Below are 27,760 nucleotides of genomic sequence, written 5' to 3' on the forward strand. Positions count from 1 at the left end.
CGCCCGTCATTAGTCAACAGCGACGAACCTCGACCAAGACCGTTGTCACTTCGCACCTCGAAAAGTCTCTGTCGGGGTATTTAGCCCTACGCGCGACGTGCGAAACTTAGGGCGCGACGCAAAATGTAAACAGCCGGCGCCTAACTGGCCAAGTGTACGCCAGAAAAGCCACCTACCACGCAGGCAGAAAAGAGTGGGAACATGGTGGTGAAGCGAGTCAGCTTCGGTTTTCTGTAGAAAATGGAAGAGGAAAGAAGAAATACAAAGAGTAAGGCTACCTAGCAGGCCCTGAACTTCTATATATTGGAAAGGATAGGTCATCGGGTACTTTCAGGAAACCGTAAGTGGTGCTGTCCCTCTAGTGGCGAGTGTCGGAAGGCCGCCACAGTGGAAACAAAATCAGCAAACGACACAATCGACGACGACGACTCGAACACGAGCTCAAATGCGATCCGAATAATGAAAAGCGAAACATGAACTGCGTGAAGTTGAATTATTCACGTCCTAACTATACCATACAGTGGATAAGATAGGTACAGAGAAATATAATAGAGTTAAGTTCTATGTTAGCCAGACGTTTAGAGGATATTAGTTTCGATCGGTTTCGATTTTTTTATTACCTATTTAATCGTGTATTTAATTAATTAATTATGTATTTATTTATTTATTTGTTTGTTTATTTATTTATTTCGAGGCGCATGGATTCGTGTATATGTAAATTGCTAGCTGCTATACCCCTACAATTTCCCAAAATATACAGAATTAGATTTTGTGAACTACAACTGTTCATTTAGATAGCAGTGTGGTTAATAACAATGATACAAGTAATGATGATCTAATCTTATAAAAGTAAAATAAGTTTCTCAAGTGTCTATTCCGAAATTTCCTTGAATACATCGACAGCATGATTTTATTACGTTTTGAAACATTATTCTTTTCTTTTTATATTGCTACGTCTTCTTCTACATAATGCAAGATTATCTTCCTTATTACCTAAAGTGATAAAAGTCAAATCAACTAACGTACGTATATGTTTAAAATTTCCTAACATCAGAGGCGTAGTATATGTTTAAAATTTCCTAATATATTACATAAGACACATTTTTCGATTTTGTACATATTTTTGTTTAACAACTATTTTAACCGTTCATGGACCAATATAAACAGCATGAAAAATTGTTACTTTTATCACTCTTACTGTTGTCGTATTTGCAATGACCGCATCAAGTATTGTGCCAGATCACTTGTGTGAATTTATTTATGCTTGTTATTTACTGTTTTCCTTCGTATGAAAAATAGCTTCAGCCTGGCTATAATTAAACCTGAGATATTTCCGGATCATTAAGGATTAATGAATTAAAAAATATCAAAAATGATGTTAAAAAACATGTTTAGTTTCCCTGCTAATCGATTATTTATTACAAGAGATTCTATCATTTCTTTTTCTGTCTTATTCTTGTATTAACGTGTTTTTGTTTTTTATTATCCTGAATATATTCAAGTTTAATATATATATATTGTGACGAGGTGACGTCACAAAGCCTTGACATCCTTAGCTTGCCGATCACCATCCACGCGTGGAGAGCGATAACGACAGTTGTGGTAGCGATAGTCTGCAGAATGCGTAAGGTTAGCCCTTTTAGGACCCTCCTTCCTCCCCCGCCCCTTTTTTCAGTCTCCATGTCACGAACGCAGTAGGAACGAAAAGGAGCCGCTGCCGAAGAAGACGTCCCTCTAAACGGTTACAAGACAGCAGGTTCCTGGGAGTAGCTATGCGTTGAGGTAGCGTGAAAGGCTCGACGGTGGAAGAGCCCAGGGAGAATCCAGCTGAGGCGACGTACCGAACGGATGATGACCCGAAGAGGCTCCGCAATGATGTTGACCTCAGCCTGCCACCGACGACGATGGCGAAGGTACCCCATAGGGGCGAGAGGACGACTAACTCCCTCGTTGCCTCTAAAGAGGAGTAACCAGTCCAGCGGTCCTGCGGGTGAACCGTGGAGCGTGGCGCAAAAAACGCACCACGATTGAGGGGATCAAGAGGACCTCAGAGACATCCGAGGGGACAGGAAGAAGTGATTGCCGAAATCCACCGATCGATGCCCCGAACAATACCGAAACGCACCGTCCCGCTCCACCAAGAAGCCTGAAGAAGATCTAGAAAGCAAAATGATCGAAAAACAATTCAATCAGCGAGCGAACTAGCGAGCTACGAGTCAAATTGTAAGAACGAGCGATTTTGTAAAAAGAGAGAGAGAGAGAGGGAGAAAAGGCCAGAATTCAGGACAGCCTGGAGAAGGGAACGTGAGTTCTTATACGCGAAAGCGTCCCATTTTCCTGATTTGATTGCATTCTGTGATCTTTCCTTTATTTTTCCTTGTTTTTATCAATTGTACGGCGCTTCGTGATACTACGCAAATGGTGATCAACGGTCGCTCGTTGCGGTATTGCGTATCTCCCGTGGAATCTTGTATCATTTTATTGTTGCGGGATTCGTATTATTGTACCCGATCCGTGGCCCTTTCTGGCCGATTCCACGTGGCATGCGTTGAAGTGTGGTTTTCGACTATCTTGCGATCCCCGTGGCCTCTCTGGCCAGATTGCGTATTGTGTATCAATGTCAATATCCAAAGAAGCCGTGACGTCAGTATCCCACGGCCCGAATTTGCGTTATCCAGCTAGTCGTGGGTCACGATTAGAAGTCCTTCGAAGCATTGAGAGTGGTTCCATCCCGTCTTTTCCGAGACGTGTGGTCAATTTTCGTGCTGCATTCTTGGTGTAGCTGGCGTCTAATCGTGCGATACCTCCCTGTTCCGAAGCCCTCTCCTCGCCCTAGCTACTTCGAGTCCATGAAAACGCGAACGTGTATGTTTCGAGGTTCAAATATATTATAATCCATGCACTTGATTTGACGGTTACTTCTTTAACCATCCTTTTGAACTCCCTCTTGCGAGCGGAAGACGGTTTCCAGACGGAAGTCACAGTATTTATACATATAATCATAACAAATGGCAAACATTAAATCCATTGTTCTAAACTAAAACCAATTATTTATAAAATTTGACATAGATTACCTCTGCACTTTAGTGAAGAAGCATGTGGTTATAAAAATATCAAGTATTTACTTAGTGTCAATCCTTTTCTAGTGGATCGTTTAGAAAGCTCGCAGGAAACATTAAGGCTGTTCACAAACTTATTGAACATGATCGATATAAATGAATTAAAAAGGAATTGAAATTAAAAAGCTATCGATCCGATGACAAAAATGTATTTAATAGAAGCAGATGTAAGAATGGATATTGAAATGAATATATCAACGATATATATGTATATATGCTAAGACGTGTATTTGACTTCGTAGGCGCCTCGTTGCCCTCCTTCAATAGTCATCAGGCATAGGAACAATGGGGTAGTGTCACTCTGCATCAAAATGTACGGTAGGAGAGTTCTCGTCTTACACCATACGTTCGTTACAAGATCTTGCAGCGGGGATGGAGATCGTTCTTTGTCTGATACGCGTCAAACAAGAGACGTGATCATCATTTTTGATATTTTTTTCATAATTGACGACCCGGTAAAAGCTATTGGCTTCTGACCAAGAAAAACACGACAACTGTTAAGTCATCGAAGTGTTAAGCTAGCTGCATACGAACAAAAATAAATAAGTAACACCTTAGGTTAGTTTCACATCGGATGTCAGATTCATCATTTTTAGGTAATCGTTATGTGTATGTAACTACTCCATACTTGTTAAAATAAATCTGGTTTAAATGCGTACTAAGTATGTACTCTGCTGTGTAAATAACTCGTAGTAAAATAAAATAAAATACGAATATATTATTGCGACCGACGTTTCTCGGTCATTTAAAATAAATTACTAATAACTGTTTAGAACATTTTAATCAACTATTAATGTACAACTACTGTAGCAACTACTGTAGCCTCTGTTTCTCGGTATCGGTCGCTTGGTAAACCACGGCGGATAACTGCTTTTTGGAGGGAGAGGAGTGTGTCGAGTATTAAAATGAACCACAAGTTCTTGCGATAGCTTTATTTGATATTTCGGATTCTCTCCTCCAATTCTATATTTGTACCTCGTAACTTGTCGACTGTCGAATGATGAAAATTGAATGTCTCTGCCAATTTTTACATTTGCTTTTAAGCATTTTGTTACACCCGTGTGTTTCGGTGATTGGCCACCGTACATATTCTGGTAAGCCAATCACCTTACCTGTTTGTGGGTGCCGCCCTTCTTGTCGCTTAAGGAGGGCGACACGGACGTTGGCGGGGGAATTGTTGCTAAATATTTATTTTCAGTAATGTAGCGGGATTTCCCGAGGTTCGCTTACCTGGGGCCTAACGATCATGGCCATATGGGCCGCTGGGCCCAGATCTCCTGTAATCCTCGGTTTATGGCGTTATGGACGTGCTATCGAGGACGTTGACTAAAGTTTATTTTTCTATTACTTAAAAATATTAAAAGCTAAAACGTCTCCTCAAAGGTAGCTTATTTATCCTGCACACCATAAACCGTGCTGGCTATTTCTACAGCGAATATTTCTTTATTGTTACTGCTGCCAGCCGCTACATCTTCTTCAATTCATCAACAATTGGCCATGCTTCTACATACTCGGTGCTCACAACAATATTATAAATGCTACATGCAACGCTATCGTTATTGTCCAGATATAATAAGACTTGGTTCTGTACGAGTAAAACTCGGAGTCAAGGAGACAGGCTGACCACTGCTGTCTGCTGATTACAGGTACTGAGATTTTTTATATTAAATTTTATTGAGATAATATAAGTTTTACATTTTGGTTACTGATTAATATGATACTAGATTGATAACGATAAAACGGTGTTGATAATGGGACGAGTTGTAACGTAGTGACTCGTTCGCTTTGTTATTGTATGCGGCGGTAATGTCGATGCCACTAATAATTGATATTTTTAGGATCTTATGATATTGTCTTAGTTTACTTCATTGTCTAAATCAATGGTTAGCGAGGTATTTATGTAAGAGAAGATAAACACGGAAATTATCGTAAGTATAATATATATTGATTCTTTTCGTGAATCTCGATCGAAAAACTCACTATATAATACTTCTCACGCATACATAATATTTTAGTCAAATTTTATATTTTAGTTTGAAAATAGGGGAATCAAACTGCAAGGTGGTTTCGGCTCATCCAAAAAGGACGTTGGCATGCGAGAGGCCTGAGAAAAGGCCAGTTGCCTTTATGATGCTTTGAATGTCGGACGGTTAAAAAAAATGAAACTTATAAAACGGTTAATTAGGATTTCTTATTTGATAACTCTTTGCACATTCCTTACATTATACAGCATACTTCGTCAAGATTTAACAACACTTGCTTTTGTCTGCTGTCTGCATGTTTTAATTTTTCCGAACTTTTTCAGTGTATAGTACTCGAAATGCATAAAGTCTATATATTGTCGAAAAAATTAATTTTTTGTAATTCTTGTGAGCTTACCAGCATAAACGGTATCGTTCCATTTCTTCCATAAATGGAATTTACACTGAAATTTCAGTTATTGATACAAATTCTATAGCTTTATAGGTTGATGATTTTGCCCTCCTGCAGAATGATAATCTCTAACAGGATGTACAACAAGATATATAATTGCGTTTAAAAAGATATCTCTGATCCTTAAATCAATGGGAAAGTTGACAATGTACCTTGAAGTTGTATATCTTTGTTATAAAAAATTTTCCTGTAAAGCCATAAATAACGTTAGTTGATATTTAGATAACATTTATTCTAAATTAAATCGTCCACGCTGTATAATGAACCATATTCAGAAAAGCAGATTCAAAAAAGATATTGAAGAGAGTAGAATAGAAGTGTAGAGTTAGGAATATAGCACTTCTTATTACTAGAACACTATGTACTATTTTTGAAGTGCCTTTCTCCGAATCCCTGAGCCCAACCGACTGACCTGACAGCATCCTTTCTTTTATATATTATACCCTACAATAATTTGTAAACAATTGTAAAAATACATAACATGGGGGACAAATAAGAAATAACATTGAAATTACAGATATAGTACACTATATACCGTGCGCATTGAGCGTAGTTAAATTTTAAATTGAAATGATGATAACAGGTCTGGTATTCTTGAACTAAATCGCATAAATTCTTCGGCTGAAATATTTCCCAATTGATTGTACGACACTTCTTGAAACATCTGAAAGAGATAAAAGAAAATAAATATATTAATACATACTAATATATTGTACAAAACATTAATTAGAGTTTTACAACGGATATGGATGATTAAGGCCGAAAGTAAAACGTATATTTGCCATACGCGTATTGGAAATGCGAATAAAATGTTCCACATCAAAGTTGTTTAATATAGGATGGTAAAAATTTAAAGTTAATGGAATATCTATATTTGTAGAAATTGTTATATACAAGGCTTTTGCTATCGATGCAATTTCTTCAAGTGGATCGGCATATTTCAATTATCTTTTCTTTACATTACATAATAGAATTGTCAGATAATAGTCATAATAGTCAGACGAATCAGAACGAGTAATAATTTAATATAGCAATAAATTTATATTTGAATAACACCTAACACGAATTACAAAGTTCTATCTCTTAACAGTTATGAACTGCTATTAAGTTGAACCTCGAAAAATCAACCTTTCTAATGTTACAAATTTCATTTGAGTGCAGTGTTGTTTGTCGAATAAATCTTCCGATTTACTCTTGTGAAGTTTCCGTACATTTCAAAATGCCCATTTGACTCATTATATAGGTGTTTAATTTTCATTGTTAACTTGACGACTTTTCCGTTTATTATAAACTGTATCTCTGAGGCATGCTCCAAATACTAAATGATCGAATATATGTTACAGATATAAAAAGGTGATTTAATTTCGAAAAACACCACTCGGAATTAAACCATTCGGTATGCATTGACAGTGATATTGCGTCATATCGATTCAGTTTCTCTGACAACGGATATTACATGATCAACTTAGCATGCATTATCATTGGCTCTACAAGTCCTACGAGTATCGAAAACTCTTGCGATGTCCGATATAATTCTTCTTCTCGTTATACATTCGGCGATAATAAGAGAACCAGATATTTTTTCTTAAATCGAAACTAGTTGTTATAGTTGGATGGTAGACCTTCGAGAAGCCTTAATTTTTCTCGCTAGAGTAATTCGTCGATGTTGCTGAGCAAAGTAAAAACTTCGTTAAAGTTTAACAAATACTCTGATTAAGAGGTCGCCGACGTAGAGACTTCTTGCTGTTTCATAAAATTGTGATTTTCATCACCATCGAACTGATGGAAACAGCGAATGGCCAACGAGATTCCAGTCGTAGACTTCACAGATTCATCGAAGACGACGCGTACTGGTGGCGAGTTGGGGCGAGATTTAATTCTATAATGACCGCAAGGTATGGAAGATAATATCCCTTTGCCGTTGGTTCGAAATTTTTGTCTCATTTCCAAGGGTAATGTATTCTTGAAGTACTGCGTTGTATTGAACCTGCAGACTTAGATTATGGCACAGCTTCTTTTCGATTGACGCGATTTTTTGGGACTCATCTTCCACTTCTTCGTAATGGAAGGCATCCAAGTGAACGCAATTTATTAACTAGTTTTTCGATTTCTGCAAAGCATCATGCTCGTGAGGAGACATTATTGTATCTGTCACTGGAAACCCGCAATGCGTTTCTCTTTCGGGTGCTGCTATCTGTAATTCACACGAAATGGTATAAACAGCTTGATTTAATCACAGAGGCAGAGCATCGGCAACTGAAACTAAAAAAGAATCCAAAAATCTTCTAAAACAATCAAACTAACACCAAATAAAGAATTTTAAAAAACCTTCCAATATAGTTCAATTAAAACAAAAAAAAGAGTTCTAAACATCTCCTAACATCATCAAACTAAAACCGAAAAAGGAAATAATAAAATAATCTCATAAAAGAGAACAAATAAAACTAAAAAAATTACGAAAACCTCTTAAGAGCCTAATCAAAACAAAAAAAAAGCAATTGACAAAAATTACTTAAAATTGGTATTGTTCCTGATCCGATCAAGGTATCCATTTCTCTTGGCTGATCAAATTATGGACCCATGAGTGGTTTAAGTTTGGATAATTTCGATTGGTAGTGAATATATCTGCTTCGCAATATCAGAGATACTTGAAAAGTATCTCTGCTTTTTTGTACGCGGTGTGCGAGCGCACCGCTTGCGTAGCACCCCCGTGTACCTGAACGCGGTAAAAATCAAACACTAGCGCAAAGAGACCAATAATAGTGGCATAGGCGAGGTGCTTCTTAATATACAATGTATGATTAATCGCAAGTACTCTGCCATTCCACGAGTACAATGAAAAAGTCATGCTACGTAAAAGTGCGTAGCACTAAACATATCTCTCTGTACCCCTCAAATTGTAATATATTTAAGCGCGTTTGCATTTTCTAAGTCGAATCGGATGTACAAGCGTACTGCTAGTAGAAATGTAAATTATAACAAGTCGAATCGTTCTTCTTAATCTTTGTATACAGGGGCGAGTTTTTATTCCAGACTCACACGAAAAGTATGTGAGTCTCTTATTTCCGATGGACTAAGGGTTGATTGGTCAATTCTATAAACCCATGATATGACCTATAATATCTTGGTACATAAGAAACTGAATTAAAATCGCACAATAAAATACGAATGTCTGACAAATACAAGTTCAGACTCTTGGGAAATTTACATTTGGAATACAAAATTACAAAAATAAATGTAATTAAATGAATGTTTCTGGTATACATAGTAAGTAGAGAGACTATTTTACATAATAATCAGATTTTTGCTTTTTTCAACATTATTTCTGTCTTTTTAATATTAAATAATTTTTATAACTTTTAACTTTAAATATAATATTTTAAGAAGACACGGTTGAGAATTAGTGAATATCTTTAAATCATAATCAATTTCAATAACAGCAAATACTTTTTCACAATTTTAGTTTTTATCCCTTTAATCATTTATCGACAGCAATCCACAGATTTTGATCGGATTAAAATGCAAATACTGTAATAACCTACCTCATAATATTTTCTCACTTAATTATATGATATATGTAAGTATAATATTATAAAAGAGTCCATATAACTCCTTTTATACGATATGCGAGCTAATTCCAGTAGAGTTTGTTGCCCCTCTTTGACTCTGAATTTGGTAGTTATATCAAGTGAACTTAGATTCGTCAACAAAAGCTATTTCAGGTCATTATTATGCAGGGTGAGGCAGTAACTATTAGCACCTCAAATAACTTCGAAACTATAAGTTTTACAGAAATTTTTGTTGATACAAAATAGGTGAAAATAGCTTTTTCGTAAGTAGAGGTATGTCGGACATTTGAAGATCACCTTCATTCTTTTAAATGGATTCGTATGTTTTTTTCTTCCATAATACGATCGAGCAGTTTAAAACGAATTCAACGACCTGTAACACGATACCATTGAAGGCCATAGAAAGTAGAAAAAGACAATAATACTTACGAGTTTCATAGAATTATAAGTTCTATATTAATATTAGATTCGTTATACCTTATTTCTGGGTAGCGTTGATATTTCTATAGAAAGCTAGATTCTGCCTATACAAATTGGTGTAAAAATTCAAGATTATTACGTTGCCAAAAATCTCACCAATACCGAGACATGAAAGGTAGCACATACTTGTCTAAATTAACTAGCCAATTTTCACTGAATTTTTAAAATTTAATCCATTAAAAAGTTTATTATATTGTAGTTTATAATAAAGTTAAAAAAAAAATAAAATATATAAATAATAAAATTTTAAATTTTAATTATTTGTAGTTTATGTAAAAATCATACTACAACGTTCCATATAACCGTTAAATGAGAACAGCTGAAGATATAGTTCATTACAAAGCTCAGACAGAAACAACAATTATGTAGCCGCATTAATTACAGCCATTACGGTTAGCATTTCTCTGACTGATAAATAGCCAATTGTTTATAGTAGAACATGAAACATGAATCGTGCATAGCGATACATAGGACATGCTGCGTCCCTAGCTTCGTCTTACTTACTATTTGGTTGAAATACCAAGGACGATTTTTTGATTTTATTGTTTTAATTTTGGTTTTAATATTTTAAATTAGGATGTTAGGTTGGGTGAATTACTATAGAAACGTTCGTAGTGTTTGGTTAAAACTTAGTTTAATGATAATGCGACCGGCCAATCAACTAGCTACCCCTCCGTTGGTGTGGAGATGGTAACTAACCGGTAATAGAAGTAAAACCTCGTGTGGCGGCTACGATTCCTAGTATTTTCTAGTCGTAAATTTTCTAAAGAAATAACAATGCGTTCCTGCGACACAGCGCAGGTCTGGCCACCGCGGGTTAGCACTTGGCGACCAGGCCCGCGCGTTCCCTAAACCCGATATCCGTCTGGTTTGTGTCCATCATCTGGGCCAAGCAATTGTTTCCCTTAAGATTTCGTCGCGACTGAGCATTGTCAGTCGCGTACGGTAGATCCTTAAACTTGGTTTATTTATGACCAATTTCCGTCCGTTACGTTTCGTGGAAACGTTCACTCTCCTCGTCTGTGCATCTATCCTTTTCATTCTGGGATTTCCCATCCTTTTCTATACGCATTTTTAAGGGACGACATTTTCGTCCTCGCGACAGTTCGATTCGGACAGTTCGGTTAGTACGACGCAAGCACAGAGTTCTGTTAGAACAACGCTAGCATACGGTTCGGTTAGAACAGTTCGGCGAGAACACCCCGTTCGTTTAGAACAACCTCCACATTCGTTAAGAATCGTGAGGTCAAGTCGAGTTTCACTAGAGTCGCGTAGCGACGCGAAAAGAATCGTAGCCATAGCACCGCCCTCAACATTAAGAACTGTTATTTTATTGTTGTTTCGCCATTGTTGGCTATTGTTGATTGTTGTATATTAAATTGTGGGCAAAAAGGTCGAGTGTGGTTTCTTACTCCCGTTACATTGCCCTCACTCGGAAAGAACTGCTTAGGCTACGCGGTCGAGTAGCATATTTTAAGCTTTTTCGAGTTTGTGGCATGTCATTCGCTATTGAGTTCAGACATTAAAGGTGCGAATCATTACAAATTCCAAAAAAATCTTTAAGGCCCTAATCTGGGTACTTAGAAAAATTAAGGTAATAAAAAAATGTAAGTAATATTTGGAAATCCACAAAAATAACTAGTTTATTGCATGCGTACCATAAACTTGGATTTAATTAAGAGGGCGACTATTGTTGCAACGCGACAGAACATGTATTCATAATCGTCTTACCATTTGTGCGATGTGTTCGATATCAATGTTTTCAAATTCCTCCTGGATGTTCACTAGCAGTCTACGCGTAACTTCCATTACATCGTGTAATGAGATTTGATTATCGCCGTCGAAATCTGGAAAAAATTATACTCATGGTAATACTGTTTGTACACGGTAAGGTAATTCTAATTTGAGTATCGTTACATGCTCATTTAAATATTTTCTTTTTCTGTAAAGATAACTAAAATAGGCCATGTGTAATTTAAACGATGTTCATCGCGTTTTGCATACTGTAAGTCTCAGTGTTAATATATTGCGGTCATGGATCTGTTTCTGATGTTCTATTGATTAATAAAAAAGAAAGTAATATAAAGATGAAGTATAACGATAGACGTCGCTTTTTCTATCACTCTGTCTTCCCCTTTTCTGTTCTATTTCGAATTACTACCCAATTGACTGTTCCCGATGAGGCTTTTGCTCTTCTCTTATCCTTACGTTTAGATACATACATACACACATACAAACTATATACTCGATAACAAATTTAGCTCAAATTATACTTAACGGTCTTTGTATATTATTGATTACATGAAATATAGTATTTGACTACTAAACATAAAATTAAGCACCGTAAGCAAAAATGGAATCATAAACGTTGGAGTCGTCTGACTTTGGTCACTTCGAATTCAATCGGGAAAGGAAAACAAAAGATATTAAGGTAGTATCATTAATATTACATAAATTAGGTCCTTCTCCATACTGTGCCTTGCGATTGCAGCGCAGAAGAACTTTGCATTTGTCTACTATTTCCATTTCACTTACAAATTAAAAATGGTATCTGGACTGCGCGCCAATTAAGTAGTGAACTAATCGCTAAACAGAATAACGCAGCCAAAAATACCAGCAATGAAAAAAGTAAATAAATAAATAAATAGATAAATAAACAGAGCGAAAATCAAGGAGAAACGAATGGTCAATCACATTGAAACCCGATTTGTCCCTGAATAATTCAATGAGACACGACGGGTCTTGATCGTCTCAAACGGTTGATGCAACGTAACCTTCGCTCCAGATCTCGATTGTTAGTACGATCATCATCATCATATAGTCACAGTCACAACCAGCTCGGTGTCTCCGAACCGATTAAGTCGATTGGAGCGTATAGTAAGCGACTCAAGAACTGCTCTTATTCGTGAGAGCTTAACATCTATGAAATCTTGTCTCCGGTATAAATTGCTCATCCCTGTGTCCGATCCCGCAAAGAACGACTTGGTGATCGATCAGTAAGTCCGATGCTTTTGCCGCCGAATTATTGGCTAACAATTGTCAATAAAGCTATAGGTATGTACAAGTTTATTCACGTTAAATTAATGTTCAGTTTCTTCGGTGGTATAGTTAATACTTTGCGATTTTCAAAGATTTTGAGAAACAAGTTTCCCCCAAACACTTATTGATTAAAATCAACTTCCTGTCTCGACTTCCAAAGATATTTTATTATTTCTAGTGCAAATCGTGTTTATTACACGTTCACGACATGGTTATTTTTGAGAATTAAATACTTTCAGCGATTTCGTTTTTTACCATAATGCTTTTTAGAAATTTTATTTTTTTTCGTCCGCATTGCCTAAGGGTTGATATACCAATTGTTAGTCTCGCACCAGGACGGTGTCCGACATGCCACCTCAACCATACGGGTATATGCAAAGTAGATTGCCCTGTACCTCCCAGTTCATTCACCTCACTGAAACGGGCGATGGAAAAATCTAGATATGCCGCGGCGTCTTTCCCGCGGGTGAGTCCTTCAGTTACTCCGCCGCGAGGGACGAAGTCCTAACACCGACGGAGTATCCACGGGGAACCTCGGGGAGGCGAACTCACTACGTGCACGCGTGCACACTCACTCTAATCCTTTTTGAATTTATACTTGAACTAGCCTCTTTGACTAGCTCAGCAGTTTTATCAACTTTTTCTCTACGAATTTATCTTAGCCTAGCAAATTTATAGTTGCAACAAGCTACCATGCGCTCCTTTTATTCGATTTAACCAGAGCCCCGTTAGCAACCGGGCAAATCCGGCACCCAGGTTTCACCACGAGGAGGTGGAAATGGCACTTCCTGGACATCCAGATTCTGAACCCCCAAAGAGTTGGTACAATATGTATACATAGCGGGGTTTAGACATGTGCACATAACGGAAGCAAGATCGAAACTTGACCTCTGGAAAATTCCATTAACGTCGCCAAAGGACTTGGAGGATCACACGCTAAAAACGGCCGAACAAGCCCCGTACAAGAATCATGCGTATTCTGGCAAGGGAACCTTAAAACGTCTTAACAGTCAGTTTCGTGATAGAAGCGAGCAAAACACCTCTGTGATCGAAAATTAATTTGTTTTCGGGAGAAAGTGTTTTACACAACGCTCATACAGACTCTTGCCAATTAGACATCAGTTGTCCATCTGAAAGTTCCAAGCCTCCAATATTATACAGCTTATTAGTTTTATTTATTCCTTGCAATCTTGTTAAGTATGCCTCAGGGATCCTGTTTGTCTCCTTTTAAACACAAAATATATACAAGTTTCCGAATTTCAGATACATATTTATATTTCTATAATACATATATATGTCTGTATTTTTAGTACATATTTTCCATTCCCATTTTTTCATACTAGTCATTTGATTTTTATTTCTTTCTATTTGATTCCTTAGACAATTCAGCAATTCCATCCATCAAGGAATGGTTCTACCAATCAGTTTCTTACAACGAATTCTTTTTCTACAAACTTTATACAAGAAAACCTGCAATAACTTGACAATCAGTGAACATGTTATTAACTGTCTCTTTATATTTTTCTCAGTTTGCTCGCTTTATATTATTCTGTTTCGCGTACACTGAAACGTCTACAATAGGAGTCAGATATAATAGTGAAGGTATATATACTATGGATGCGTGTTCAGGGGGTTACGAATAAAGTGTAGAAGTCAAGGATCTTTGAAGAGCTTTTTTATTGCTTGTTTTTTCGAGGGATTCTCTGCGGAGACTGCTGTCTTGCAGTTTTCCTATTTTTCTCGTCGGCGCGTTACATACCTCGCGCCTGTTGATTGGATATTCAGTTTTGGCTGCTTTCGCCAATTACTGAATATTTCCTATCTTAAGCCACCGCCTTCTTACAGAAGAGTGGTGGTGTTTCTGGTGGGGGCTTACTTTGTATGTTACCATATTTGATTATGTAGCGAGATTTCCGCTGGGCCTAATACCTGCACCGGGTGACCAAGGGTAGCCTGGCCACGGGCAGTGGACCCTTCGGAAATCCCCGGTTTATGGCTTCCGCATGTGCCATCGAGGCCGTTAGAGAAAGTTACTTACTGCATGTCTGGAAAATGTTAAAAGTTTAAAACGGTTCCTCAAAAATGGCTTTACTGCTGCGCATACCATAAACCGTGCTAGCCGTTTGTAGCGAAAGGTCTTCTATTGTACCTTACTGCTAGCCGCTACAATAGTAAATTTCAAAAATGTATCTATCTGATCATACATAATATAGCACATAATGTAATGCACATACTGTAATTCGATATTGTGGGATATGCGTTCACGTAATGAACAATTTCTTTTGTAGAAAAATATATTCTACACTACCATTTCGTTTGCGACTCACCTACACTTGCATACGATTGATTCGCTTACGTCTCGTCGACTACGGCTAACTGATATTATTTATAGCTCTGTGACCTAATCGAAGGGTAGCGATTCGGAACGAAGCGAAATTACTCTCTTTGTCCTCATGAGGATTCCATTCTGGCGCCTTCCAATAAATTAAGTATCACTGCGCAGGCATACTAATCACTCCGCACTCTAAACATTAAGTAGGGTAATAATTAATTATAAGGTAATAATAATAGTTAAGGGTTAAACGCCAAACCCTAGAAACAAACAAGCATGATACCATCTAAAGCCGTTTATGTTATTAGATGCCGAAGGCTTAATCCAAATAGTAACAACCTACTTTTATTTTATTACTATTTCAGAAAGGCTGCAGATAAAACAATTTTGCAACAGGAACATTTCGAACGATCACAGAAGTATGCGTTTCATGTAAAAATTATCGAGCTATGAAATCAAGGACAAATTATATCAAACAATATTTGTTTATTTATACTTGTTTATTTGACGCTTTATGGGGCTTTACACTACTTATGAAGCAAACTAAATTATATGAAGATGTCGCAAGCACAAATATTTTTCTATATTTAATCTACGTTTGTCCTTGATATACATATATGTATATATCACAGAACTGTTCAGGCACATTATAGTATCTGGTAATGTGCCCGTATGTATTGACATTTTTAACATTTAGCGATGTTCATAAATACTTTTGTTTTGTAAGTTCTCCACAACATAAAAACAATTTACTCGATTGGAGTTCTTAGTTTCAAACACGTATCTAAACGTAAGCCTAAGATAATCTAAACTAGTTCATTTCGTATTCTAGGTATAAACATACCTTTTGTAGGTAGTCGTTTGATGTGCTTTTAACTTTTAAGTTGTTTGTTATTGTTAGCTTAATAATGATAATTTCACTTGTTTGTTCAAAATTCAAGGCGTGACACTTTTTATCGCAAAAACATGTAGTTATAATATGATTCTTAACATGATTCTTGCGCTCAAGCATGGTCGAATCGCGGCCGCAATGAACATAGGCACTTGTGATGTGGCCGCGCTGACCGAAATACAATTCTGCGATGACGTTAACCCCTTAGTTTAGAAATCGTATCGGAAACGTGATATATTTATCGTGCCAAATGTAGAGTTGTAGAGTTGATCGGGCTACACACGGTATACACCTGATTTCGTTCACCCCATTCAGTTTGCAGACATACTATTTAAGAAAGATTAGAAAAGTATCTTTCACATCGCGTTCAAAGCGAACAGTAAGCATTGACGAGGACAGTGAGACATGTGGTAGCATCGTCAACAATGATTTCACAGGATTTTTAGGTGTAGTAATAGCGACAGTGATAATGATATTTTACATATACGAAATCAATGTAAACGTTTAGTGTTTGAGGATGATACCGAAGATATATATCATAGTAATTGTTAACAATCAGAGTTGTGGATTTAGAAAGAGAAAGATAATCAATAAAAAATAACCTGAAAGTACGAGCAAAAAAGAATTAGACATTTTTAATGTAATATTTAATAATATATTTTAAATAAACATTGTGACAGTGATGAATCGATACGTACAACAAGTAATAAACAATGAAAATAAGTGAGGCGTACGGGAGTAAGGACAACACTTGACTTTTCGCTCTCAATTTTAATATAACAATCAACAACAACAATAATGATGTATATGTAAAACAAAATGTTCCTTATCGTGGGAGCGGTGCTGCGGCCGCGATTCCTTCGCGTCGCTACGCAACTTTACTGAAAACTCTAAACGAATGGAATGACTGTTCTGAACGAACCAAGTGTTCTAGACGAACTGTCACGAGGGCGGAAATGTCGCCCCTTAAAAATGCGTACAGCAAAGAATGGAAAAGCCAAAAACGAAAAGGATGGATGCGCGGACGGGGAAAGCGAACGCTTCCATGAAGACACAAAGGACGGAAATTGGTCATAAATAAACCAAAGTCAAGGATCTGCCGTACACGTCTGGGCAATGCTCAGTCGCGACGAACTCTTGAGGAAAACAATTGCTTGACCTGAATGATGAACACAAACCAGACGGATGTCGAGATTAGGAAGCGCGCGGACCTAGTCGCTAAGTGCTAACCAGCGGTGACCAGACCTGCGCTGAGCCGTGGAAACGCATTGTTATTTAGCTCGAAAATTTATGACTCGGAAAATCGCGGAATCGTAGCCGCCACATAAGAGACGAAAAATGGACGAAACTTGGTCCTCTGTCGACCGTGATGAAATAAAAATATATTATACGTATATTGTGCTATGTACAAATCTTACAAATCAGATGAATTGGTCTAAGAGGGCCATTATAGAAACGGCAATATTCAGGAAAGCGATGCCATTCAGAAGATTTCTACAAACAAGTAAATCTTTGTGTTTTACGAATAACAATGCAACTTAAGCAGAACAGATAAATTATACAAAATAAAACCTGTAATAAATTTGTTTAACCAAACATTTAAGGAAGCATACACCATGCAAGGAGACATTGCTATTGATGAATCATTAATGAAATGTAAGAGACGCTTATTCTGTAAACAATTTTATCCATCAAAAAGGGCGAGATTTATTATTAAAGTTTGTAGTAGTTAATGGCAATAACAATAAGTAATATTCGCTGCAGAAATAGCTAGCGCGGTTTATGGTATGCAGGATAATTTACCTATCCTTGAGGAGACACTTTAACATTTAATATTTTTAAAAAGTAATAGAAGTAATAAACTTTAATCACCGAAACGAACGGGTGACAGAAAACATTTATAAACGAATACAAAATTTATTAATGTGAGTTATCACCCAGATTTCCAAGAGGAGGTTAGAGTCTTCTATACCAATAAACGTCTCGAAAGAACTTGTGAACTATTTATTATTAAAACACCGATGAGTCAATTTCAGGTTACTGCTATGATTTTAAAACATATGTACATGGATAGTAACAAAATAAATTTCATTTAGAATGCATCCGAAAGTGTTGTCCAAGAACTATCACAGTCAATATTAACAGAAAGGACGTAGTTTATATTTAGATAACTAGTATTGTTCGCCAAAACTGTTTATAACTACAGTTTACAGTAAAACTAATGTTATTGGAACAGGACGCTCAAAGAGAAAAAATATGTGAAAATGTTTGCTGAAATATCCCAAAATTAAAAAAGGAAGACTACAGTATGAGAAACTGTAATAAAATATTGGCACCAAAATAGAAAATTAAAGGAGACATTTATATTCTTTCTACAAAACACATAACAGCAGCAATGAGTTGGCCAAACAAAGATCAACGCAATCCTACTTGGAAACCGAAATGCGTCTTCGAATGCAATAAAGGAATGATTTAAACAGATATCGCAAAGTTTTCTTTTATCTGTTTGATGTTACTTTATTTAATTCTTACATTTCGTGTAACAAAATAAATACCGGCAAAGGATAAAATCATTGTTGAAAAATACACCGCTACCAGAATACAATCGAAAAGGATGATTGAGATCATTTCCCCAAGCATATAGATCAAACACAGTAGAAATTAAAACCAGAAGAAACCTGTATAAAAAAAATGTACAGTTGCGTTACATGTACCAACATCTTTTTAAATATATCGTACAATCGAAGGTTACTAAATTTTTGTACATTTTATTAAGCGATGATGATATTCTTTGATATCTGTTTATTTAGAAAATAAAATAAAAATGTTACTAATTTATCATCCACTTTGAGATAATGACCAATTGATTGTAATTATCTATCGGACATCTTGCAATGTAAAGTTAATTATTTACAAATGATTAGGGTATCTGCAATTTTTGTAATGTTGAACACTCAGTCAAACCGTGAATGGTTCGACGCGTAATCGACCATGCAGTCATTTACGGCCCGTACTATCGGAACTTAAATCGTAAATGAAAAATGAGTGACATTAATCGAAAAATTTGGTAGCTGTGCAAATGTCGTTAATGCGCGACTTAAGAAAGGTAAATTGACGACGGCGATTGAAATAAAATGTATTATCTATTGTCTAGCGAAAACTGAATAGGAGCTAGTGTGTGAAACGATTCGAGAATTGTTAGGAAGCAGAATTATATGAGAGTCGGATTCGCCATACGCAAGCCCGATGATCTTGGTGAAGGAAAAACCGGGGTAATCATCGGATATAGGTCGATTATCGAAAGTTCAACGTTGTTCCGACCTACGGAACAATTAAAACGTGGGATCTTCGAAGACTTCGTTTATTACACGTTCGTGACGAAAAGGCTATTTCTGAGATTAAGACGTTTTAAGTAATTTCGTAAACTTTCGCGACCTTCGACACAATGGTCTTTAGAATATTTAATTTTGACGTCCTCAATAACCATCGCGTGTTGTGAGCGAGGTGTCGCAGCTACCACGCGGAATTTTCGCGTCGTTGATTCCTCTCCGAGGTTGTAAGGCCCAGATCGAACACGGTTGCTCGCGACGCTGTCCGCTAACATAATATTGGAAAGCTTGTTCTAACTAAATATTCGTTCCTTTACGTTTCTCTCACAATTCGACCGCTTTCGTAAGAGGTTGTCGATATTCGATAATCGTGTGTAAGTCACTCGTGTGTAAGTCACCAAACTGACGTTTGACTCGTTAGTTTTTTAGGAGTTTGTCCGCTGCTCTCTCCACCGTGCAGGGGGTGGACACTGTTGGTATTTGAAAACGAAACGATGCAAGTTACCAATCAGTGTTCCCCTTCGGGTATCATTCACAATCTCGCCTCAAAAGGATGGGAAGATACCTGCACGGACGTGGAACCTTCCGAGTCCCTCGGTGATGTTTTGGTTACTTTCCAAAGGTCAAGATTTCGGTCAGGTCTAATTAAGTGCAGGGTTAAATGTCCCGCTGCGTGCACATGTTGGACCGACCCTTAAGAAATACCTCGTTTACAACACGCGATGGCTATTGAGGACGTCGAAATTAAATATTTTAAAGACCATTGTGTCGAAGCTCGCAAACGTTTAGGAAATTACTTAAAACGTCTTAATCTTAAAAATAGCCTTTTCGTCACGAACGTAGAATAAACAAAGTCTTCGAAAACCCCACGTTTTATTTGTTCCGTCGGTCGGAACACGAGGTATATCTTAAGGATCGGTCCAATATGTGTACGCAGCGAGACATCGAATCGTGCACATAACGGAACGAGATCGAAATCTTGACCTTCGGAAAATTCCCAAAACTTCACCGAGAGACTTCGAAGATTTCATGTCCGTGCAGATACTTCGCACCCTCTTGAGACGAACGTGCGTCTCGGACGCATAAGACGGTACTCGAAAAGGGACACTAATTGGTAATTTGCATAGTTTCGGCAAATGCCAATAGTGCACCCCCCCCCCCCCCCCCCCCCGCCCTTCACGATAGAGGGAACAATAGACAAGCTCCCAAAAATCTAGCGAATCAACCAGTCAAATAGACAGAATAATCGGCTAACAACGGATGATGTACAGTGACAGGCGTCTAATATTATGAATGCAGATTGACATATAAAGCTGTGATACATTCAGTAAAATGTTTGAACTTTTCAACATTAATATCAGCATCAATTTTCAATATTAATATGGCTCTTAAATATACTCTTTCTCATTTACTATTAACACTAAAATACATAAGTCTGACGTTATAGATGTGCTGCACCTGTATGGCATTAAGGTCTATAAACTCAAATTTGTTTTTAACATATTCAAAAATCTGTTTTGTATCTCTTTTGGACTTAACCGCCAAATGTTAGAAAAATCCTCCCACGACAAACCCGCAAATACGGTCTCCGAAAATAGCACAAAAATTGGTTTTGCATATTCATGCGCAAATAACTCTTAACATATTTCAAATCTACATTAGTAAGACGTAAATAATACTTGTCGCATCTCGCCGCGTGGAATTGTCTTTTTGTTTCACTCTCTAGTGTCGTAAGGCCCAGATTCTAACGCAGTGGTTCTTAGACAGTTGATACTCCATTTCTCGATCGAGTAGAAGTGTTTCATCTCTTACAAGGTGTACGATTATTGCAAGAGCTCAGTTTTCGTTCGTTGTTCATCGTTTGAATTTCTGTTAAGACTGATCGCATCGATGGACGATTTTTGCTCCTTCCACCGTGGAGGGGGTAGACACTGTTGTCTTTTGCCGAAGCGATGCAAATTATAAGTTTGCCCCTTTGAGGAACCGCGTGTTCGTTTCAAGAGGGTAAAGAGATACCTGCACGAGCATGAGATGTTCTAAGTCTTTCGGAATTTTCCAAAGGCCAAACGTCGGTACATGTACCGTTACCTACACGTGCATACAACTAATCCAAATAAATACTTCATTTATGACACAGTTCGGCTATTGAGAACGTCAAAGATATGAAATTTAATTATTAAAATAGTCAAGGTCCACGAGCGTTAACCATCGAAGTTAAAAAAATCTAGTCTAAAAATAGCCGTTTTGTACGAGTACGTCATAAATTCAGTTTTCGAAAACTCCACGTTTATTGTTCCTCGACGTCAGCCGGAACAATACTCATCAAGTTTTTTTCTACCAAAGTTTACAAACACCCATTTTTTGTAATGGCTACACTTTATATTCTATTTTCAATAGTAACTTCATCGTGAAAGTATCTGTAATACAATAAAATTAACGAATATACTTACTACTACAGCCTTAATTAGTCTTACAAAGATACCTACTCGGTAACACTCTCAAAATCTGCATTTATCTTTCTCGGATGATTCGCGTTAAATGACCCGAAACCACGCCGTTTGTCAATCATTTTATTTGTTTCTGCTGACTATTGATTTTTTAATGAACTCGCGCGACTGCACATTTTTATTTTATCACGTTATGTCACATTTATATTTTTGTTGTAACTTATACGATTTTTACCGCACCTATGTTCGCTTTAATAATTTACTTTAAGTTATAATTGTATTTTAGCTCTTAATTATTTCACCTTAAACGATTACTTTGTTTTGTAGGATCTGATGTTTACTTAAACAGATTGAATTAATGAAAGGGGAGGTAAAAAGGTATTCTGAAAATTTTAAAATGTCCTATCATTTTATGGTAGAGCTTAATAAAGGAGCGAACAAAATTTTATCATTGCATCATAATCTATTATCATAATAAATTTTTTATCATAGTATACCTTGCTAAAATAGTTTGCTACTTCAGATAAAAGACTGCAACTTCGATGCTTCGTATATAATATCACGACTCAAACACAAAATATCCTAATACAATATGTTACGTATTTGTATTAATACGAAATATTTACATACTAAAATATCAATTTACTATATTAGAAATTGTATTAGTTTGCATAATTTCTTACCAAAGATATGAAATGCCCAAGCAACCCGTACAGATTCCGGACAATTTTCAGAAAAAGCAGAGCACAAATCCAGGATATCCTCTAGACTTAGGTGATCATCTCTTTTTGATGAAAATACTCGATATATTGTTTGACGAAATGGACTACACTGAAATAAAACTTATATGTAAATTTGAACATATTACTATTGTTATGTAGTTACAATGCGTTTTATTTTTCGCGCTTGATTTTACATGTCGATTGTTCATCACTCTTTCAAATAAAATAACTATTTTTCGAAAATTAGATATCTAATGAGACATATAGAGTGTATACATACATATGTATGTATGTATTATATCAATAGAAGCAAGCTGATTTGAGTTTTTTGAGCGATTAGAAAGATTAATTTATTAAATGATGTGAAGAAATATTTAAACAATTGCAATTGCTGGACAGATTGCGCAAAGGAAATGGTGAAGGTCGTTATTTTAAGAATTATATCTTTTATTCATCGTTAAAAAGTATGAGGCATGTAGCATGCATGCGTTATCTTTTGTTAAGAAGTGTGGATTAATGTTCGACTGAAAGAATACGCTTGATCAACCAGAAGGATAAGCAAATATATAAGCAATAAATTGGCTTCATAATCAAATTTAATTAAAGCGATTCACTATTATTAATTATTTTTTTATCTTAATATCGCATTAGAAATTTCCGATAAACATGCAGATTGCGCTTATCAAGAATGTTAAAGGATTCAATGTTACGTAATCGTTCGGAAATAAATATTTCTTATGAATAATTTACTTAGTTTCAATAGGTAACCTTTCAATTATAGAAAAATTTTCCATACAAAGACATCGTGCAGTTACAATTAAAAGCATAACGCTAGAACACAGAAACGTTTCTATCTCTCAAATGTTCTTCGACTGTCGAGCTGTATATACTAAAATCTGTTTATTAATTAAATAACTGTTGTACAGTGTGTTCCATGTGCCATATAGATATTAAACGGTTTTCTTCGAACATCCTGTATATATGGATGGCAATATCGGTAGAGTTATGTATTGTACAACAGTTGGTATTGCGACAAACACTGCGCGTTTACAAAGTGGGGTCAAGACTGAAGTGAAACTATTGAATCATTTAACATGGAACTATTTCGATAAAATGAAAAATATAGCATGTTTTCTGTCAAAAATATAATATTTAATATAAAAGTATATACATTTCTCTAATTATACCTATGTAATGTAAATGAAGTATCAACTCACACAAATTCCTGGCAGTATTACGTCGACTTCTTCTGTAGTAAAACGGTATTGAAGATTGTTGTGAAGTTTTCCTGGGTTAACATCATCGAGAAGGTTGATAATGCTAAAGAATGTTTAGAATTATCAATGTACAGAGTAACGAAAATCATGTAGTGACAATTAAATAAATAATACCAATCTTATGTGAATCATTTTATTTTTGGTTTTTTTTTATTCTTTTTATATTATTTTAGTTTTATTATAAACTAAATTTTTGAAAAAATAATATTTTCTTTTGATAATAATTTCTAATGAACTTTCAACAACGAAAAACATCTATTATAAAATATAGACTATATATTATATATAAAATATAGACTAAATATTCTGCAAAATTGTTTTTTTTCAAAATTATAAGCAATATTTATAAAATTTATATCTTGCAGATTTACGATAATTCCAAAATTTAAATATTACCAAGGTCGTAATGTTTTTTTCATGTTTATTATTGACTAAAATTTTAATGTTTCATATATTAATGTTACTTTTCTAATATTCTAATTAATACATAAATAAATGATAGTTTAGAACTGATAGTTAGATATGTGGTGTATGTGAAATTTATACGTTAGTATTTAAATTTGACAGGAAAAATGTCTTAAATATACATTTCAGCGTTGGATTCTACTTTCTAAAGTACCAGAAGCCAAAGAAAACTATATACATTTGTTAAACGTTTCTGTTAGTTTCGGACTGTCTCTTAAATTTATTCAAATTTATCAATCTCTTTAGAGACTTTATTGTATTATCCATCAACACTTTAGCATCAAGAGAAGACCTTTTTCGTTTTCACTCTTTGCCGGCTGTGAGGATTTTTGTTTCACAAACAACTGAATTAACGCTGAGCAAAATTTATACATATATTAACCAACCTGTTCCCGCACCAATTTGAACACATTGGCACATTGCGGGGGGACCGCGAAGAGGTCTGATGCGAAACTAAGGTGGGAGAAGCTATAGTCTTGACTGCATCATCCCCCCGATGCATCATCATCAGCGATGCATTCGCTAGTAGATTATCTATACACATATCTCACTATCTTATGAAACATAGTTATTATCATTATCTTTTGTAAATGCCGATCTACTTCAAACAGCTATTTACCCTAAATATTAGTCATTCCTTGTCTCACTTCTAATCTACATAATATATCCCATACCTGACCTTAGGTTACTTCTTTGAAACTTTGAAACTATTTCTTCCCAATTACATACATACATACCAGACGTGTAATTTCAGACATCGATATTCAGAATTCATCACTTCACGCTATACTAGAAACTACCTTTTGAATAAATGTAAGATATTGAAGAAAATGAAGTAATAATCGATAGCTCAACGTCTACTGGGCGTATTTATTCTGTGTCTCACCTGAAGGTCCGTACAGGAATGTCTGCTTAGGCCATTCGTACTAGCCTCGAGTACACCCTCAACGTCATGGCCCATTCGTATGTTTAGGCAAGGCCCCGGGGAGGGGCGATGCCGCAGAGAAATGCACACGGCCCTCGTTGACCGCCCGTGCACCCCGTTACCCGATATTTCTTACATAAAGCACTTTTGTGGACTTTAAAACGTATTGTACTCGATTCCTTCGACTCTGTTGAACCTCGAATCCAACAACAGTGTCTCAGCGAAACAAAAGTCCAACAGTGAACAACTTTTTTACAAATTCAAGCCCTTTTGTAATAATATGAAATTTGATAGTAGTTTTGACATGTAAATATAATGTATTAGAAATATCTTAATAAATGTCTCAATGTTTTAATGAAGCAAGTAAAATATCAATTGTATGGTAATTTTTGGAAGTCTTTGAATCTTGTATATATTTGTACAATCAGCTTAGAACTAACGGAAACGTAACCTTATATAATCTTTATACTAGGAACCATAGAGCTAAGAAAAATGTTATGGTGTATAAAAATCGAAAAAGTAGGTAAACTACCTGAGGCACATAAAACGATGTGAAATACAAAAATATAATTAAGCGTCCTGAGCTGGCCAGACATTTCTTCGTTTCGATGTTTGGCCAGGCCCACTTTCTACGAGACGGTAGAGAAACGCTTAATTTATGACACCTTCTTAATCTTCTAAGGACTAGCGTTCGATATATCGACATCTACGTAACAGCTAAAGAAACTAAGAACCAATATGTCATCAGTCCACGTCAGTGTTTTATATATATATAAAACACTGATATTATATTTCCTTACTGCGTATTTAAATACCCCGTCCTTAGAAGGTTAATATGTTTATCGTTTTTCTTTCCTGTTTGGCCTGAATGTGATGAAAACCAGACAATAATGGCGTGCCAGCTACACAAATGTACATTTTTGTTCGCTACTTACCGTTGTATTTCACTTCTTCGTAGGTATGTTAATTCCACGTAAGTAGCGAGTAACTCTTCGTCAATGATATTCTCTGACGAGCAAAAATTTCCCATAGCGATGCATGAGTGCTGACAAAAGTTAACAAAGCAATGCAGTGCAAATTTAGTTGCTCAGTTTATCGATGTACTGATAACCCGTTATCTGTTTGATGACGTTTCTCAGAGACAGTATGTAGATAGTAACTAAAACTAAATGTTAAATAATTGATAATCACTTGAAATAGGAGATTCAGCCTTGATTTCTTTGATTTTCATACAAGCGTTAAAGATATGCTTCTTTCCTAATAACTTAATCGACGGTCTCTCACAATTTCTCGAATATTTGCAACAAACCATTGTTACTGCCACATTGAATTTTATCTATCATATGTACATATATGCGTAACAACTATAACAGCGTGTGCGATAGTAAGGTGCGTCATATCTATTTTTATAAACACATCACGGCGGTCTCCAAAGAATCTCAATAATAACATGTGACCTTCAAAAATCTTTCGAATGCATAAATGTCAGAAATTTGGTGACCCCTATCAAGTATTAACATTACAACCTAAACTTTACTATCTGTCATTCTGTGCTTCATGATGGCTAAATTGAAAAGTTAATATAACCTCGAATTCCGGTACGATATAATTGTTACAGCATATAACTAATAAGCATATTTCGATCCATATTAAAATTTCATTAGCACGGTCAATAGCCATTTTTAATGACTTTATCCTTGTTATACCCAGTATAAAGTAATTGGAAATGGAAATTTAGCCGTAACAATAATTATAAATAAAAGGCCGTTACTTACCCAAAATTCCCGTCTTTTCTTGTTGCTATATTCATATTTCTAACAATAGCTAATAACCTTACCCATCAAATATTCGAATATTATATATCATTGTTAAACTCATGATGCTCCTTAAGTTTATTAGAAAAATTTTCAACAAAAGATGCCAAGGCGCCATCACAACGCCTCTCGAATGCAAAATGCTAACCTTGAAAATGTCGTTCGTGATGTAAGATTCTTAGTGATGTATTTAAATGCTTTGCCCTTCTCAGCTCCAGGTGTACTGCTTCACAGTTGCCCTCGTTGCGCTCCCTCGGAGGGCCTTTTTTGAACATCATTCTGCGCCTCGATCCTTCACAGCAGCTTCGAAATGTAATATGGAGAAATAACAGGTTTTATCCCGTTGACAGGCAGTCTAATAAGAATTTTAATTATGTCCATAGTTTAAATATTGCATATCCTATTCAGGCACGATAATACTATGTGATATAAAAGTTTTACTTAAACATTTTATATTTAATGTCCTGTGGAAGAATTTTTAAGGAGACACATTCTTTTTAATTTCCCATATAACTGGTCATTATATAGCTCTGATTAAAACTGTGGTGAGACTGTTTACCTTTATTTCGATGTTTAAGTTATAGTGCACGTTTGATCGTTCAGACTTCCGGGCTTTTGTCCACTTCAATACCTGCTTTTATTTTCACTAATCTCAGAAAAAAAATGAAATCTCTACGTGAAATTGGAGCTTGTCTCTCGTCAAGCTGCGATTATCAGGTTACATTGTTTGACTTTTAGCCCGTATGCCACCGGCAAGTATTGGTATTAATGGTATCGTAAATAGTTAGCCTTTTCTTTTTCCTTATGCCAAATTTGCTGAATACATTAGGCCAGATAAGTTTTCACGCTTCCGCTAGCTGTGACACTTAAATAAACGTTACTAAACGTACACGTTGACGATTGCCCGATGTTATCGG

The 27,760-nt window shown here is 36.0% G+C and overlaps 1 protein-coding gene across 1 annotated transcript; it reads right to left on the reverse strand.

Moving 5' to 3' along the window:
• Positions 1–6,062: 6,062 nt before the first annotated feature.
• LOC143433066 (calcium and integrin-binding family member 3) lies at positions 6,063–26,108 on the reverse strand. Its single transcript, XM_076910178.1, has 5 exons — positions 25,965–26,108; positions 23,580–23,682; positions 22,324–22,471; positions 11,333–11,448; positions 6,063–6,216 (listed from the first exon to the last, which is right to left on the reverse strand). The coding sequence occupies exons 1-5, from the start codon at positions 26,057–26,059 to the stop codon at positions 6,106–6,108; spliced, it is 573 nt and encodes a 190-aa protein (XP_076766293.1). The 5' UTR covers positions 26,060–26,108; the 3' UTR covers positions 6,063–6,105.
• Positions 26,109–27,760: the final 1,652 nt, after the last annotated feature.

The sequence above is a fragment of the Xylocopa sonorina genome, chromosome 2, assembly GCF_050948175.1.
Source record: "Xylocopa sonorina isolate GNS202 chromosome 2, iyXylSono1_principal, whole genome shotgun sequence".
Classification (NCBI taxonomy): Eukaryota; Metazoa; Arthropoda; class Insecta; order Hymenoptera; family Apidae; genus Xylocopa; species Xylocopa sonorina.

What these genes read in the sequence shown, in the direction of transcription:
- LOC143433066 (XM_076910178.1), bottom strand. Translation starts at nt 26,059, where the DNA reads ATGGGAAATTTTTGCTCGTCAGAGAATATCATTGACGAAGAGTTACTC. An exon ending in TAATACTGCCAGGAATTTGT is followed by an intron (nt 22,472 to 23,579) that starts GTGAGTTGATAC and finishes GTTTTATTTCAG; the next exon opens with TGTAGTCCATTTCGTCAAAC. An exon ending in TTGGGCATTTCATATCTTTG is followed by an intron (nt 11,449 to 22,323) that starts GTAAGAAATTAT and finishes AATTTTTTCCAG; the next exon opens with ATTTCGACGGCGATAATCAA.